The 19,189-nt window shown below is 42.3% G+C and overlaps 1 protein-coding gene across 3 annotated transcripts in view; it reads left to right on the forward strand.

The window, feature by feature from the left end:
• Window positions 1–19,189, forward strand: part of LOC146799056 (alpha-1-antitrypsin-like) — a 276,754-nt gene that overhangs the window by 24,700 nt on the left and 232,865 nt on the right. For all 3 annotated transcript variants that reach the window (XR_014968838.1, XM_085626461.1, XM_085626462.1), the window contains exons 2-3: window positions 832–1,525; window positions 18,024–18,294. Coding sequence is in view for 2 of the 3 variants with exons in the window: in XM_085626461.1 (XP_085482587.1) it covers window positions 850–1,525; window positions 18,024–18,294 (947 nt within the window). In the remaining variant the exon portion in view is untranslated. The remainder of the gene's footprint in view (window positions 1–831; window positions 1,526–18,023; window positions 18,295–19,189) is intronic.

Here is a 19,189-nt window from a genome sequence, read left to right on the forward strand (position 1 = left end):
TCGGATCTCCACAGAAGTTAATTTGGGAGCCATTATGAGGTGGGGGTGGGGTAGAGAAACACACTCTTGAACTATTAAAGATAACTCTCTAATTTCTTAGCCAGGTCTCCGCAACTAAAGTCAATCATAGACACACACTTTAATGCAGGTGAAATGGGTGTCACAGTTTGGACACATGCCAGTATCCAAATAGTCCCCCATCAGAAACCTGATGCTGCTAACCTTCATCATCACACCACTGCCATCCCACCTACTAATTAATGGACTAGCTCCCCGACAACAGATACCTGGCATATTTACCCTCCAATGACCGAAAACCGGGAGCACGTTCTGATGTGGGCATTAATGAGCTTCATCCCTTTCTTCTTCTTTTCCATCTGTGCTTTCTTCACTTTACGCCACACCTGTTTGAGATCTGCAACGCACCCCCTTCCCATGTGTTCCTACACCTCTCACCATACCTCTGAGCCCTGCCCCTTTTTTTGTTCTTTAGCCGCATCTGCAGTTTCACTGGCTTCACACCATGTCCTCTCCCACTAACCGCGTATAACCACCACCACCACAACCTAAAAGTTAGTTAAAAGCAGCCTTATTGTGGGTACAGGCAAAGTAACTGAATGTTTTGCGGTAAATTGCTCTTTATGACTAAAGTTTAGAGGGTAGTGAAATCTCGTGTTCGTGAACTTTGGGAGCTAAGTTAATGCACATTAAGTAAATGCGATGCTGGAAACAAAAATGCCACACTTGGTCCAAATATTTTATTGTTTATAGAATTGTTTGCGGGACATTTGTTTGTGCTCCCAAGAGTGCTAACGTTTCCTGTTTTCACAGGTATTCTTCCAAAAGAACATGAAGTCTGCACTATCCCTCTGCCTATTGGTCACTCTGCTTTATGGATTAGTCCTCTGTGATCATCATGAAGGCCATGGAAACCAAGACAAGCATGGCCACTCTGACCACCACCATCACGATGATAAAGGGCATGACCACAAACACCATGAAAGTGAAACTATGGCCTGCCACAAAATTTCAGATGCCATTTCAGATTTTTCATTCCAACTCTTTAATCACTCTCTCAGGGCAGCAGAGTCCCGTAATATATTCGTCTCTCCTGTAAGTGTTGCAAGTGCCATGGCGATGTTATCTTTAGGGGCAAAAGGTGCCACTTTGAGTCAAATACTGCATGGCCTGCACTTTAACCTTACCAGCATTTCAGTACAGGATATCCACAAGAGCTTCCATCACCTTCTCCAGATGCTAAACAAACCTGACAACGAGCTGCAAATGAGCCTGGGCAATGCCATCTTTATTAAGCAGGATTTGAAACTCCTGCCCAAATATCTAGATGATGTCAAAACCTATTATGAATCAGAAGCCCTTTCAACCAATTTCCAAAACGAAGAAGAAGCAAAAAAACAGATAAACGATTACGTGGAAAAACACACGAACGGAAAAATTGTAGACATGATGCAGAGCGTCAACAGGGACGCTGTAATGGTTCTGCTTAACTATATTTTCTTCAGAGGTAAGATTGATTGTGAATTGATACTGAATTGGCGGACCTAGACGTGAATGCTAATATTAATTTCCAGACTTTTAAAACAATTTCTTATAATATCTTCAATTGAAGCTCCCTTTGCCTTCCATCTAAGAGTGGTTTGAATATTTTTGGTTTCTTCGAAACTCTCATGCCAAGTGAGGACTTGTAGTGCGGATGCATCTTTGAGTTTCTGGATAAGAGTATGACTGCCTGCAGATATATTCATTCTTTTTATGAACCATTTCTCGTCAAATCTCCCGCCCCTCCTTCTAAGAACTCTTTCAGTGTTAGTCTGTCCCTCTTCACTTCTGTACCATTTCTGTCATCGCCCCTCAACACGTAGGCAGGACGTAAGACAGGTTGGAAATCACTTTACAGTCACCATAGGCTGGTTACAGTTCGAGAGGCCCACGGGCAATATTGCTAGTTACTGGGACTCAAATGTGATAATTGGGGTCTTTTAAAGTTACCCGAAATGGAGACCAAGGGCACCCATTTTAAGCACTGAACTCTCAGGACAGCGAGCCAGAGTAGTCCAAGTCTTACTCAGGAAGCTGCAACAAGATGAGCAGAACTCAGCAATGCACACTAATAACACTAAATCAAACAATATCTAGAAAGCACTTTAAAAAAAAAAGAAAATGCATTTTTGTTCACGCACAAATAAATACTACACATAAAAATATAAATGTATGCACAATTGTTGCCTTTTGCATTTACTATGTGTTTCACAATGCACAGACCTTATTCTACTGTATTCAAAACAAGCTTTTCACAATACAATAACGTTTACCTCTTGTTTTTGACATAGGCTTAACAAAAGTTAAAAACTCCTCCCTACTGAGTTTGACATTCGCCTCTCACTGCAAGGATGCCTGACGATGCCATTTGACATTGCTTCTACAATATAAAAGAATAACGCACACTGTCTTAGTCACCAGTTTTTCATGACAAAAATCGCATGTACAATTCAAAACATAAGTCCTTTTTCTGGTTTGTTTTTAACATAGATGATTAGGTATTTGGATCACAGTGGCATTACGAACGTTTAGGGCCCCCCCCTGCAATGTACACTGAGGAGCCCCCGCTCCGGATTCAATCCGGAGCGCTCAGGCCTGAGTACTGTTCTGAGGGGGGCCCCTGCAGCTCAGGGTCCCCCGCACTGTGTGGGATGCGGGGGCCTGTGTTATGCCCCTGTTGGATCATATTTGTCTAAGTCTTCCGCTCCCCCAGAATTGACAGATGAGGTTTATTTCCTTTATCTAACACATGCCCAGTGTGCCTGCATTGTGATCCCCTCTTATCGCACCTTACGTGGTATAACAAAGGTGCCTGTGTACGACTAGCCGCTTGTGACCCCTGCCTAGTGTTCCGGCAATGTGATTCTCTCTTATCACACCTTTTCCGGTATAACAAAGGTGCCAGTGTATGGCTAGCCACTCGTGACACATGCCCAGTGTTCTTGCATTGTGATCCTCTCTTATCACACCTTCCTCTGTATAACAAAGGTGTCTTTGTACGACTAGCTGTTTGAGACACGTGCCCTGTGTTCCTGCATTGGGATCCCCTCTAATCACAACAACAAAAGAACAAACAGCTGACTTAGGTCAAGCACTTAATTTCCATGTATCGTCCGTATAGGTATATGAGTGCCACAGCTTCCAGTATCCGCTGTCTAAAGATACTTGTAATACAACCAGTCCAAAAAAGAAGGAAGGTGCACTCTATCACGAGTAATGCAAGGACCAACACTTGTAGTAGAAAAAGTTTCTTCTTTATTCGTAGTCTTGGTTAAAAGACAGGCACACAGCCAACGCGTTTCGTTCCCCTGTGCCTTGGGAACTTCGTCAGGGCTGTAATAATTACAGAAACACCCACATGAATATACACATATAAAATACATGTATAAAATACATATATAAATCACAATCTACAACGTATAAACATCACTAACAATTAAATGAGGAATAAAACGACATTCTTAAAAGACCATGGCAGACTCAGAAGTTGTATAGAAGACACAAACAACAACCAACGAATCCCAAGTATTAATCAAAAACACAAACAAGATTTTTGCCATTTCAATGTGATAAATGCCTGTTCGCAGTGGCACCACTGGAAAGACAACATATGACATAACCAGTATACGATCATAAATATTATAGACTACTTGCAATACATGTAACAATGCACAGTGATTATACACAGATCACATTGTCGAAAAACAGAGAACAGTATAGATGCGGGATAATTCAGAATAATAAATGAACAAACGTGACAGAAGAATGAGAAAAGTGGATAAACAGGAGAAAGCGGAAAAAGGGGGGGGGAGGGAAATAGCCACAATTGGACCACAAAGAACTGGAAACACAAAGAGCTTGTTGTGACCAGCCTCTCCAATGAGACATGTGAATCCAAAAAGTCCTTAAAGACAAAACCAGGAAAGGGCCACAGTGTTGTGCAATAAAAAGTTAAACGTCACGAGCAACGGAAGCACCAAACGTGATTAAACCATCCGATGAAGGAAGGAATATAGCCAAACAAGCAAAATTGGATCGTCCTTACCTCACTAAAAGTTTCTGAAGTGTGCACTAGAACATCAAATAGGGATGACCGACAAGAGTATAATCTTATATAAACGACATCAGTGAGTATGGTTCTGGGAAAACATAGAAAATGTTTAACCGCCCATTTGCATAGAAACACATAGAAGTAAGATGTGAAGAAAAAACACTTTAAAATAGGAGTTCAATGAGTATCACACCCAAATAAGGATGATTATTTAGAAGTCCCTATATCGGGAACACAATATATCATGAGATTCTCATTAGGTCAAATGTAAATCAAGTTATAATTGAAATAGGCATGCGAAAAAACGAAAAAGACGGGCTAATCGTAATAGTAGTTGATTATATATAAAACCTACAGTTAAATGTTAAAAAACAGACACCCACACGTGCGGTTTCTGTACTCATGTAAAATTGCCATAACGTGTAATTTGAGTTGAGATACATGCACCCACCAATTAAGTGGTAGACTCCTACCCAAGATCTCACCTTAATATATATCTAATAGATCTCCCGTATTACACTGCTTAAATATTGCAGGGTTCGAGTAACGGTGAAGTCCTCATGGCATATCTATTAAAATTAAAGGGAAATAACACAGGACGCTAAATTCAAAAAACCGATGCCCATGCCTAAGATACGTCGTACTCGTTTGATATAATGGAGTGCCGGCAGAGTCCATCGCATCACACTTACCTATATAGGACAGTCTACATGCAACACAGTTCGATAGCTGCTTAATCTTCGTAAGGAGGAAGATCGTCCTCCATCGAAGTTAAAAGGATGCGCTCCATCAGTCATGTGACCGCGTTTCACGTCACATACGTTTTCATGGAAATAAACAAAGAGTAGTCCTAACAGTTTTTTCGCCACAGTAGTGGCCATATTGGAATGGCATGATTCATAATGCAAAGATCCACAAACATAATATGACACAGTTCGATAGCTGTATGAATTACATAAAAAAGAAAAAAGAAAATAGAAAATTATTATTATTTATTATTAATGAAGAAATATAATAAGAACATCCTCCATCGAAGAAGAAAGTACTACCTCGGTCAAATGACCACATATCACGTCGTTTGCGTCTAGTAAGCATAAACAAGAGAAGATCCTAAATTTTAACCCCACCAAAATGGTGGCCATACTGGAGCGAACGGTCAATAAAGCCCGATCGCAGACATCATCCAAGACCAACTGTACCGCGAGGGCAGACATACACCGGCAAGTTACTCGCCCAGTGACATACAAAGTAGCCAACCCCACAACCAATCCAACAAGCACCCCAAGTCATAGATGCCTCTGCCAGAAAAGTTTGCAAAGGATTGTAGGGATAACAGCCAGGAAAAGTTTGAATATCATAATGTGTCCTCACATGAAATATAGTACTTCCCATGCGATTTTTCGATTCAGATCTAAGAGATTATAGTCGCCAAAGCAAAAGGGAAGAAAAGAGGGAAAAAGTATGTACCAAAAAAGAATAAGAAAAAATAAATAAATAAAAAATAGTAAATAATAAATAAATAAAACATCTATGTATTAGCGAGACATTATCAAGACAGAAGTGAACAGATACTTGACACAATACTTCTTGCAAACTTCTTTCAGAAAACATTAATATATCATAGTTGAGCCCTAGAGTCACATGTTGTTTCACTGTACATTATCCCAGGAAGTAATGAAACTCCCTATCTGTATTGTGGCCCATAAGCGTGGCTCTCAGACGGCAAATCCATCTTGCCTCCATCTGCCTCACTTGAAGCTCTTGGTCACCACCCCTGATATTAATTGGTACATGGTCAATACCATGGAACCAAAATGACATGTCACCGGGATGAGCTTTCATATAATGTTCACTAAAGGGATAACGGGTATCTCCATTAAGTAAAACTGGTGATTTTATTTTTTCCAAATACACAAATACTGCATGAACCGCAGGTGAAAAAACCTTTTGGTTTGGATGGAAACCAAGTCGTCAGTGTGTTGGTCACGTAGAGCTATACTTAATGGAGATACCCGTTATCCCTTTAGTGAACATTATATGAAAGCTCATCCCGGTGACATGTCATTTTGGTTCCATGGTGTTGACCATGTACCAATTAATATCAGGGGTGGTGACCGAGAGCTTCAAGTGAGGCAGATGGAGGCAAGATGGATTTGCCGTCTGAGAGCCACGCTAATGGGCCACAATACAGATAGGGAGTTTCATTACTTCCTGGGATAATGTACAGTGAAACAACATGTGACTCTAGGGCTCAACTATGATATATTAATGTTTTCTGAAAGAAGTATGCAAGAAGTATTGTGTCAAGTATCTGTTCACTTCTGTCTAGATAATGTACCGCTAATACATAGATGTTTTATTTATTTATTATTTACTATTTTTTATTTATTTATTTTTTATTATTCTTTTTTGGTACATACTTTTTCCCTCATTTCTTCCCTTTTGCTTTGGCAACTATAATCTCTTAGATCTGAATCGAAAAATCGCATGGGAAGTACCATATTTCATGTGAGGATACATTATGATATTCAAACTTTTCCTGGCTGTTATCCCTACAATCCTTTGCAAACTTTTCTGGCAGAGGCGTCTATGACTTGGGGTGCTTGTTGGATTGGTTGTGGGGTTGGTTAGTTTGTATGTCACTTGGCGAGTAACTTGCCGTTGTATGTCTGCCCTCGCGGTACAGTTGGTCTTGAAAGATGTCTGCGATCGGGCTTTATTGACCGTTCGCTCCAGTATGGCCACCATTTTGGTGGGGTTAAAATTTAGGATCTTCTCTTCTTTATGCTTACTAGACGCAAACGACGTGATATGTGGTCATTTGACCGAGGGAGTACTTTCTTCTTCGATGGAGGATGTTCTTATTATATTTCTTCATTAATAATAAATAATTATAATTTTCTATTTTCTTTTTTCTTTTTTATGTAATTCATACAGCTATCGAACTGTGTCATATTATGTTTGTGGATCTTTGCATTATGAATCATTCCATTCCAATATGGTCACTACTGTGGTGAAAAAACTGTTAGGACTACTCTTTGTTTATTTCCATGAAAACGTATGTGACGTGAAACACGGTCACATGACTGATGGAGCGCGTCCTTTTACCTTCGATGCAGGACGATCTTCCTCCTTACGAAGATTAAGCAGCTATCGAACTGTGATGCATGTAGACTGTCCTATAACGGTAAGTGTGATGCGATGGACTCTGCCGGCACTCCATTATATCAAACGAGTACGACGTATCTTAGGCACGGGCATCGGTTTTTTGAATTTAGCATCCTGTGTTATTTCCCTTTAATTTTAATAGATATGTCATGAGGACTTCACCGTTACTCGAACCCTGCAATATTTAAGCAGTGTAATACGGGAGATCTATTGGATATATATTAAGGTGAGATCTTGGGTAGGAGTCTACCACTTAATTGGTGGGTGCATGTATCTCAACTCAAATTACACGTTATGGCAATTTTACATGAGTACAGAAACCGCACGTGTGGGTGTCTGTTTTTTAACATTTAACTGTGGGTTTTATATATAATCAACTACTATTACGATTAGCCCGTCTTTTTCGTTTTTTCGCATGCCTATTTCAATTATAACTTGATTTACATTTGACCTAATGAGAATCTCATGATGTATTGTGTTCCCGATATAGGGACTTCTAAATAATCATCCTTATTTGGGTGTGATACTCATTGAACTCTTATTTTACAGTGTTTTTTTCTTCATATCTCACTTCTATGTGTTTATATGCAAATGGGAGGTTAAACATTTTCTAAGTTTTCCCAGAACCATCTGCACTGATGTCGTTTATATGTCATGTTATGTTACCTTCGGTTTATATAGCGCCAACTCACCTACAGGTCTCTAGGCGCTTAGAACCTCTAGCCAACAGCTATAATTGAAGCATAAAAAGCGAGGGAGATACCCTGCAAGAAACTATTTAAGTAGGCCAAAAGCCTCTTTAAAAAGGAGCGTTTTTAGCTGCTTCCTAAAACATAAGAGTTTTCCTTCTCTGCGGAGTGATTCCGGTAGTCTGTTCCATAATTGTGGGACCAGTACCGAGAAGGATCTGCCTCCTTTAGTTGACAGCTTGTATCGAGGACAAACCAGCAACTGAGCATTCCCGGATCTGAGAGCTCGTTTGGGCCTATAGAGCTCCAAACGTTCCTTGATATATACAGGAGCCTGTCCATAAATCGCCTTATGAGCCGTGCAAAGGCTCTTAAACTCCACTCTCTGCACGATGGGAAGCCAATGTAATTTATACAATAAGGATGAGGCTTGAGTTCTTCTAGGGAGTCTAAAGATCAGTCGTGCAGCATCGTTCAACACAACCTGCAGTCTGTTGGTCAAAGACGTTGGTAGGCCTAAATAGAGGGCGTTCCCATAATCCAGCCTTGATATTATTGTAGCAGAGACAACTGTACAAAGCATAGAAAAAGAAAAAAAAGGGACAAGTTTGCCTAGCTGTCTAATCATGCCAGTACAAGTCCCTACAACAGCGGAGATCTGACTGGCCATTGACAGCTCATTGTCAATCTTGATCCCAAGGCTTTTTACTTTGTTGCTTGGTGTCGGCGTAGGACCCAAATCCTGGGGCCAAAATAGATCACACCAAGGTGAGGCTGTGGTCGAGACCACCAATATCTCTGTCTTATCTGGGTTTATTTTCAACAGATTTGCCGTCATCCAGCTGACCGTGTGTCTGAGAATATTTTGAGCATTGGATTGTGCTGTCGCCGTATTATCAATACTTAATAGTAACTGGGTGTCATCGGCGTAATTAAACACATGACAACCCATGTTAGCTAAGGAGTTGATCAGAGGTTGCAAGTAGAGATTAAATAGTAATGGAGAAAGGGCTGAGCCCTGCGGAACACCGCACTCCAAGACTCCAACCTCTGAAACACAGTCCCCCAATTGGATCCTCTGTGTCCTTCCTTTCAAAAAAGACTGTAACCATTTATAGGCCAGGTCTTTTATCCCAAAACAAGCCAATCTGTCCAGTAGCAGGGAGTGGCTGACAGTATCAAACGCCGCTGATAGATCTAAAATTATCAGGGCGCTTGGTTTCTTACTGTCAGCCATACCTCTGAGCTCATCCAGCACCGCAAGCATCACCAACTCGGTGCTGTGATGTGCACGAAAGCCTGCCTGACGTTCCTGGAGTATATGGTATGACTCCAGGAATAAGGAAAGAGACTTCAGCACATGTTGCTCCAAAACCTTGGACAAGAAAGGCAGTTGAGAGATCGGCCTGTAGTTTTTCAAATTAGTCGCATTGGCTCCAGGTTTCTTTAGCAGTGGTATAACTCGGGCTTCCTTAAAACTAGATGGTAAAAGGCCGGTCTCCAACGAGCTATTGAGGAGGGGGATAATGTGATCTCCTAAAATGGGGCACGCCAAACGAAAAACCCTAGGAGGACATGGGTCCGCCGGGGATCCTGACTTAATTCTATTCATAAGCTGTTCAAGGCTTTGATAGTCTAATTCCGGAAACCTTGAAAGAGAAATTTCCAGGGGAGTTTGAGCTTCCTGTGGTGAAGGTGGGCCATTCAAAATACTGTTCTTAATCTCCAAGAGAATAGTCTCCACCTTCTCCAGGAAGAAGCATTGAAATGTGTCCACATTTATTGTAGTTTCCAACGTTTCTGATTTTTTACTCAGCTCTGTCAGGATGTTAAATGTTTCCTTCTGGGTATTTTCAGCCTGATTGATACGAGTTTCATAAAAGGCTACTTTTGTAGCCATAATCAACTTTTTGTAGCCATTAAGAGAGATTTTATATCGTTCCCTATCAGTGCCATCCTTTGTTCTCCTCCAATTCCTTTCCAGAGAACGAAGCTTTTTTTTATGGTCCCTCAAAGCCGAGGTAAACCACGGGGCCCCCTTTCCTGTTCTTTTTACTTTTTGTGATTTCTCAGGTGCTATCTGATCTATCGCCAGACTCAAATTCCGAGTTATGTTCTTGTAGTCTTGGTCTAGATCTCCGCTAGATGCCAGTAGTTGAGCGTACCCAGAAAGGGTATTTGTCAGTGATTGTGAATCAACTCTTTTCCACTGACGAACTACTTTCATTTTTAGAGGTTTTTGAACTGGGTACTCTATAATAGGGATCTCACAGTTCACCATATAATGGTGTGACCAGATACATGGAGAAATATCCACAACATGTACCTCGGGGTCTAAGGTCCAAATAGGATCAAGGATATTCCCCTTAAGATGCGTGGGGGCATTTACAAGCTGTCTAATACCAAAAGAGGACATGATGTTCTCTAAATGGCGAGGTGCCAAGTCATTATTGCTTTTATCCCAATGCATATTAAAATCCCCGGTTACCACAATGTTTTGGTATCTTGTACAAAGGTCAGATATCAAAGAGGCGAATAAATCATTAAACACTGACGTAGAATTTGGAGGACGATAAACAGTAAAAATCGCAAAACATGAATTATTCAAAGTAATCTTCACTCCCAAGACGTCAGATATGTACAATGTTTCAGCCGCTATTTTGACAACCTTTAGATGTTTTTTGTACAAGATTGCTACCCCCCCCCTAGCATTTTGGGCACGATTATGCCACACCGCAGCGTATCCAAGGGGGAGGGCGGCTATGATATCAGGTAGGGAGTCATCACCCAACCATATCTCCGTGAGGGTTAGGACATCCATGTCCTCATCCTGCAGGAGTGTAAAGATTTCTAAATGGTGCTTATGGAGCGACCTATTATTCAAACACGTTAGCTTTAAAGTAGGTGATTTGGCCCCAGACCTCCCGCTAGGGACTCGATGTAGAATCATGTCCCCTAGCCTAGCCACGGTGGTAGGATCTAGCCTCTGCATACCGCTGTCTAAGTGACGTAAATCACTGACAGAATATACATGGCGGAATGTAATAGTCTGCTGACCTGAGCCCGGTCGAGCGCGGACGGGCGCAGATGGGCTGAACTCAGGCGTAACTCCGGCGGAAATCCGGCGGACCCGCTGCGCGTGCCCGCTGCGCGTCAGCATGACCGCCTTAAGTACAGTTCTAGCGTCCTTGTGACGACTAGAGCCTAAACAAAGATGGCGCCGCCAGGCATCCTTCTCACCCACCCAATATGTCCCCCAAGTAGTGGAGTGTAACCAAGGACCCGCTAAAAGAGCGGTGAATATTACCGATTATAGTGCGAGTATGAGGCCTGCCGATTAAAACCAGGGGAAAACAAAGCAAAATCAAATTAAATAGCAAACCGGGAAATATTTTTTAAAAGATTCTTACAAGCGCACTAATGCCGCTTCCAGCGAGACGCGCAATGCGCTGTTAGTGTCCGTTCAAGGTCCAGGACCCCAGTAGGATTTTCCCGCCTTAAGTACAGTTCTAGCGTCCTTGTGACGACTAGAGCCTAAACAAAGATGGCGCCGCCAGGCGTCCTTCTCACCCACCCAATATGTCCCCCAAGTAGTGGAGTGTAATCAAGGACCCGCTAAAAGAGCGGTGAATATTACCGATTATAGTGCGAGTATGAGGCCTGCCGATTAAAACCAGGGGAAAACAAAGCAAAATCAAATTAAATAGCAAACCGGGAAATATTTTTAAAAAGATTCTTACAAGCGCACTAATGCCGCTTCCAGCGAGACGCGCAATGCGCTGTTAGTGTCCGTTCAAGGTCAAGGTATATAAGATTATACTCTTGTCGGTCATCCCTATTTGATGTTCTAGTGCACACTTCAGAAACTTGTAGTGAGGTAAGGACGACCCAATTTTGCTTGTTTGGTTTTATTCCTTCCTTCATCGGATGGTTTAATCAGGTTTGGGGCTTCCGTTGCTCGTGACGTTTGACTTTTTATTGTACAACACTGTGGTCCTTTCCTGGTTTTGTCTTTAAGGACTTTTTGGATTCACGTGTCTCATTGGAGAGGCTGGTCACAACAAGCTCTTTGTGTTTCCAGTTCTTTGTGGTCCAATTATGGCTATTTCCCCCCCCCCCCCCTTTTTCCGCTTTCTCCTGTTTATCCACTTTTCTCATTCTTCTGTCACGTTTGTTCATTTATTATTCTGAATTATCCCGCATCTATACTGTTCTCTGTTTTTCGACAATGTGATCTGTGTATAATCACTGTGCATTGTTACATGTATTGCAAGTAGTCTATAATATTTATGATCGTATACTGGTTATGTCATATGTTGTCTTTCCAGTGGTGCCACTGCGAACAGGCATTTATCACATTGAAATGGCAAAAATCTTGTTTGTGTTTTTGATTAATACTTGGGATTCGTTGGTTGTTGTTTGTGTCTTCTATACAACTTCTGAGTCTGCCATGGTCTTTTAAGAATGTCGTTTTATTCCTCATTTAATTGTTAGTGATGTTTATACGTTGTAGATTGTGATTTATATATGTATTGTATACATGTATTTTATATGTGTATATTCAGGTGGGTGTTTCTGTAATTATTACAGCCCTGACGAAGTTCCCAAGACACAGGGGAACGAAACGCGTTGGCTGTCTGCCTGTCTTTTAACCAAGACTACGAATAAAGAAGAAACTTTTTCTACTACAAGTGTTGGTCCTTGCATTACTCGTGATAGAGTGCACCTTCCTTCTTTTTTGGATCCCCTCTAATCACACCTTCAACTTTATAACAAAGGTGCTGGTGTATGACTAGCCGCTTGTGACCCCGCCCACAGTTCCTGCATTGTGATCCCCTCTTATCACACCTTCTGTGGTATAACAAAGGAGCTTGTGTATGGCTAGTCGCTTGTGTCCCCTGCCCAGTGTTCCTGCATTGTGATCCCCTCTTATCAAAGGTCCCTGTGTTCGGCTAGCCGCATATGACTTCTGCCCAGTGTTCCTGCATTGGGATCTCATCTTATCACGCCTTCCGCGGTATAACAAAGGTCCCTGTGTTCGGCTAGCCGCTTCTGACTTCTGCCCAGTGTTCCTGCATTGGGGTCTCCTCTTATCACACCTTCCGCGGTATAACAAAGGTCCCTGTGTTCGGCTAGCCGCTTCTGACTTCTGCCCAGTGTTCCTGCATTGGGATCTCCTCTTATCACACCTTCCGCGGTATAACAAAGGTGCTGGTGTAGGGCTAGCCACTTGTGACCCCTCACCCTCCCAGTGCATTAACACCTGAATGTCGCACAATTCCTGCCAGATGGGCAGACTGACGGCAGTGTCTCTTTTACTAGCAGCTGCCTGAGTGTGCAGAGAAGGACAAAGAGAGCGAGACATGTATTGGCACCCTGGGATGACCTTAAACTCCAATCACAGAGTCAGTAGACCCTGGCACCCCTCAGTCAAGAGCGAATTTCTTTAAATCGAGCACTGGGAAAATTATAATAATCCTTTACAAAAACTTGTAGCAATTCATTTAGGATGAAACTATGATCCTAAGTTTGACTTCTGGGCTCATTCAAACATAGCAACAGAGCTCACTTTTGTCTCTGAAGTGTGATCAAATCAAAAAAGATTTTAACCCAAATTACAATAAAGTGTTTTCTGCCTATCAAAGTCGAGGTGTCAGTACACTTTATGAAAAGGAACTGTCCATTAAACTTGAGCCAAGTGATTTAAGAGACCCAGCATCACTCACTCTGTTCTGAAACCAGAGTCAAAATTAAAATGAGTCCCATCTGTAGCAAGACTGTTCCTACATGACTGGCTTAGTCACACAGAAGTCGTGGCCACTCAGTCTGCACATGTGCATACATGTTACATGTATGACCTACAATATGTGCACGGCCAACTTACCTTATCTGCCCATAGGACGTTGACCTTATGCTAAAAGATGGGCACTGTAGTTGCAGCTCATACCCAATGGTAGTGGTGCATTATTGTGGGTAAGACTCCATGTAGTATCTCCACAAAGCAGGGGTTACAAATTCAATGGTCCAAAAAGTGAATAAACTGGGGTATTTTGCAAAAGGAACCCAGATCCTCTCAGTTAGACTATGCACCTTTTAATCTGGACTCCGTGTTTAAAGACACAGATATTTACAATGAAATTGTCAAATGGAAATTTAATTGCTATGTGCACAGATATGGATTGAAATTACATTTGAATATTACCATTACTAACATACCATTCCTTACTTAACTGTTTTGGAGAAGTTCATAGTAGTATTTTTCTTTGAGGTAAATACATCAAATAGTTTTTTTTAAATAATTACATAATGGACATTGTACACAAATGGACATGGGGGAAACTGGCCATTGTGCAGAGGGCTTCTATAATATTTGACATCATAAGTCCAGCAAAAGGTAGATCGACATGTATAATTCTACAAATATTTTTGAGATCATAAATGATTTGGATACATTACCTGGTGACGAGCTTGTAACCATATTCTCTGCAGCTCACCTCACACTAATTTCGTCATGATTCCATGAAGGTGCATGTCTACTGATTGTCTTTGGTAAACATCTTGGTAAGAAATTGATTTGGATTCTGACATTTTTACTTGCAGCTGGGAAAATTATGGGTCATGGAAAAAGGGCTACAAATATAGCTTCAAATGATGGAAGGCCTAAAGGAATTAAGTGGAATGGGGATAACCGAGGAGGCCATCTGTAAGGCTGGTCTTTGGAAACAGAATCCATGTAATAGGAAAACATTTTTGCATTTACCCTTTAATTAGTCTACACAACCGACACATACAACCACCAATAAATGAAGAAACACTTTCATCTAAAAGTCTATGGAGCCATTCCTATTCTCTTTGCAGTGCTTGGTTTTTATGCATTCCTTTGGCTAAATGCAGAGAGTATAATAATTATGTTAAAATTGGCAATTACATGTCACGCATATTTTGCAAAATAACTTATGACCTAATTGAGGGCCCGATTACAAGTTTATCAGGCACACCGCTAGCCCGCCAAGGTGTCAGTCAAGAGAAGGCCACCAAACCGGCACCTTCCTGAACAATCTCATCACAAGTTTTCTGCGGGGCTGGTTGTGTGCCGGCGGCGCAGTCACGGAGGCTGCATGTTTCAGCTCTAAGAGGAGCCTGAAGGCAATGCCAGCCGCACTACTGCACCTCCAGAAAGTTGGGAGCACTATTGCCATGTACCATGTTGTGCATAGTACACAGAGGGCACACAACACTACAGGCATGGGGGGGCAGGCACAGCATGTGCCCCTGGCCACAATCCCCAGGGGCTAAATCGATCTACGACCTTTTTGTGGCCCTTTATCTGCCTTTCTGCCAAAGCTTTCATTTCGGGGACCCCACCATGAAAAGGTCGGTGGAAAGTATGGTCATAATTCCCACAGCAGTGCCCAGGCCGGCAGCGCCACCATTGATCGTTGCTGTCCACACAACTGCCACCGTGTCGCTTCTATATTGCAGTGGCTGCAGTCTGGAGGCGGTCGTGAGGGGATCTCACGCCCGCATTGAAATCCACCCGTCGGACCGTCAGATAAGTGGGTGGTCAGGCAGCTAGAAAGAGAGAGCAGTCTCCAGACCAGCAAAGTCATAATCGGACCCTTGCAATTTTAAAGAAAATGAAGTCCTATCCTGAGCTGCCAAACCATGGCTGTCCTGTCCCATTTATAGACAGAGGAAACACTGAATTTATACCAAGGGAGCATCCACTACCTTCACCTTTGACTTGGCATCCCATATGCCAATGGGCTGCAAGGTCACAGTGATGGCCGTATAGGGCAACCATCACTCCTTTTCCCTGTCTGTGTCTGTCACACGATCTATTGCAGACTTTACCGGGGAAAATTCATAAAGACTGCATGCACAAGGATAAAACTACCTGGGCATCGGGCCATTCATTTTTTGTTTAAAAAAAAATCTCATGCTGTGTGAGTTTGTTCCTGGAAAACAAATAAGTCTGCTCAGCGGACCCTTGAAAACATGGGACTTACTCGGCAAACCACTTCAGTGAAGGGGGCATTCACAGCGATGGTTCCCTCTACAGCAGACAAATACTTCCCAGACAGTCAGGGATCTCTAGATATGATGGAACATGCTCCCCCAGGGAGGAAGTGGAGAACAGCCTAACCTAGAGTAATAGTGGGCTGCTCACCTAGGGCTAAATAAGGCGTTTTGTTTCCAGAGGCAACAGAGGGAACTCAAGTCAAATATCCGTGGTGGAGTTGCCTTGGACAAACACATTTTTGAAGACTGCCTTTCAGATTCTTCTCATGGGCCTGCTGCAGGACAACCAAGTGGGATAGGTTGATGAATGGACCCCAGTTGCGATGCAAATTTCTTCACTAATATGTGATGCTTAGATTGCTGGTCATCGTTTGACTTGCTCAATATGACCAGTGTTTGACATGGAGTTTCAGACACTTCTGCTCCTTCTATTGCTTCCCGTTGCAGTTTCTGTAATGTCACCCGGACTACAGCACAAGCCAGTAGTAGCAATCCAATCTCATCAAAGAAAAGATCTAATTTGCAGTTTGCTATACAATCTTTCTCAGGGACAAAGATTGCTTTGGGATAATATTTGACAACAAGGCCATGTAAGGTCCTCATTTCAAGTTCATCAGATTTAAGGGATGGAGCTACCAGTGAGATGAAATCTCATATTCTAGCTGGCAATCCCAAGAGTAAATCGGGTAATTACTACTTGTTTCCCTCAAAACAAGGAATAACACTTGGACCTGGAAGTACTGGGTCCAAATCTTTTTATAACAGGCCCATATTTGCGCATAAATGCCATTTACTTTGTGCAGGTGGTATATTTGTGGGGGGCTTTAAGTAGGGAAATGAGACTGGAGAGGACATTAGCTGTTTTCCACATACAGTGCTAGAGAGTGTGCAGGGCAAGGCATAGCATTTGCCCATGAATCCAGGCCGTTCTGCTCTGAATTCCAGGCCCAGTGAAATATTGGGTATGGAGTTTGCAAACCCAATAATTCAAGACCCAGAGATGCTGGCAAATCTAGAATGTCCTTGAGAGGTATACGGCCCCTGTACAATTATTAGGGCCATTAGTATGAGATAAGAGTGCAAGAAAACACATTTGCTTCCGGTTAATGATCGTGCTTTCCTTTATCTGTATTACTTAGAGCATTTTTACATTTGTTGATGCTGACTTTCCTCTGCCAATTTGCAGATGTCTGCATGTTAACAGAGAGCTGCACACTATTCATGGGAATTCTCCATTGTACATCTATGGTAAAAACCTTGCATAACCTCAGAGGCATCCTGCATATTTTATTCCATTTTACATGGGATAACCCTTTCATGAAGACATTGTTGATGAACACTTGTTACAATAAATTTCCCTTAAAAACACTGAATGCAGAAAACATCACTTTTAAAGGGAGGCCATGAACTATTTAGTTGTGTTTATTAATGGAAGCCTGTAGATGGATGCGGTTGTTTGCGTGGGAACTTCCTCAGAAATACCCATGGAATTCCTTTTTCACGCCAAGTGCTGCGTGTAATGGGGCTGTATTTACAAGGACAGGAAAGTCACGCACGGTGGCTTTTCCTGTCCTTGTCAATATGGGACAACAAAATGCGCCGCCGATGCGTCACCAAAAGTGACGCACCGGCAGCGCAAGGGGCTTGTAAATAAGCCCCTCAGTTTTTCCTACCAGTCTAACATTTTGAACTGAAATGAGAACCTAGCAAAAGTAATCGCACTATAAAGTCATAATTAGAGACCCATTTTTGTTACCTGCCATAGTTCCAGTCAGCCATATCCACCCCTAACAAATGTTGCCCCTAACGTGGCTTGTTCCCAAAATTCAATTAGTTGTGGGCAGTGGGAGGAAAGAGTAAAGGAGGGAGAAAATTGAATCTTATCCAGTAGAGATTCTCTCTACTATGATTCATGGGGTATTCATTTTCTTCTCTCTTTTTCTCTATAAACAAATGTTTGAGAAATGGTCTAGAAAATATTCTCTCACATGTAGAGGAACTAGATGTTCGAATACAAGTATTTTTTATTCTAGGTCAATGGGAGATGCCGTTCGATGTGGAAGACACTAAAGAAGCTGACTTTCACGTGGATGAGAAGACAGTTGTGAAGGTGCCCATGATGAGCCGTTTAGGAATGTACAGCATCGTCTACGACAGCGATATTGGCTGTACTGTGGTGAATGTGCCATACAAAGGAAAGGCTAGTGCTTTACTGATTCTCCCCGATGAGGGTAAAATGAAGCAAGTACAGGATTCACTCTCAAGAGCAACACTCACGAACTGGGGCATCTCCTTTGAAAGCAGGTAATGACTTCTTCTTTATTGTAAGATTCATTAACCATGACCTCGGCCTTTACTATTAAAAGATCAAATTGTGCCAGAAAGAGGAGCTATATTTAGCAGGGTGAACTGAAAGTCTGAGAACTTGTTTTATTTCAAAACGTAATAAAATGTAGGGTTATTTTTAAACCCTTTAGAATTTAGTGTTTCTGTGTGTTTAGGTCTCGCCTACGCAGCGCACATGCGCTGCGTAGGCAATAAGACCTTTATCCGTCGCTTTGGCTTTTCAGCCAAAAACGTGCACGCGTTCCATTGGCTTCAATGGCAAGGCATGCACGTGTGGCAATTCACTTGCAGGAGCGCGCGGTGCCATATGGTAGCAATTAACGCTCCTGGCGCTGCTCACTCTCGCAAGTGAAACGCTTTCACTTCTGCCAACACTTTTTTATCCAGCACTCTCCCCCTCCTCTCGCCCCTCCCCCTGCTGCCCCTTTTTAGCGCAAGGAACGCACTTGTTATACCTGTACTTGTGAGAGATCTACTGGGCGTATTGAATCTAAAATTGTTAGCGTTTCCATCACACACACTCACTTGTGCATTCGGCCTTCTTGTGTTTGTCGAGTGGGCGTGGCCTGCCTGGCTGCCACACCTTTGTTTACAATAACTTGAATCTAAGAATTTTGTTTCTGTCAAACTAAACATTACCAGTTGTCTCGGGGTCGTGTAATTGTGGTCTATAATTCAGGCTACATTGTTCTAAGTTTGTTTATCTGTGTATACTGGCTGTCTCGCAGTTGTAAAGAGCGGCGTCCTCGCATCTTTTTGGTGTGTAGACTTGGTACAGCGAGCAATCAGTTCCGCGCTAGACTCTTCAAGCGCCAATACAGACTGTCTCCGTTTAATAACAGCTCCGACCGGC

The sequence above is a fragment of the Triturus cristatus genome, chromosome 9, assembly GCF_964204655.1.
Source record: "Triturus cristatus chromosome 9, aTriCri1.1, whole genome shotgun sequence".
In the NCBI taxonomy this organism is placed as follows: Eukaryota; Metazoa; Chordata; class Amphibia; order Caudata; family Salamandridae; genus Triturus; species Triturus cristatus.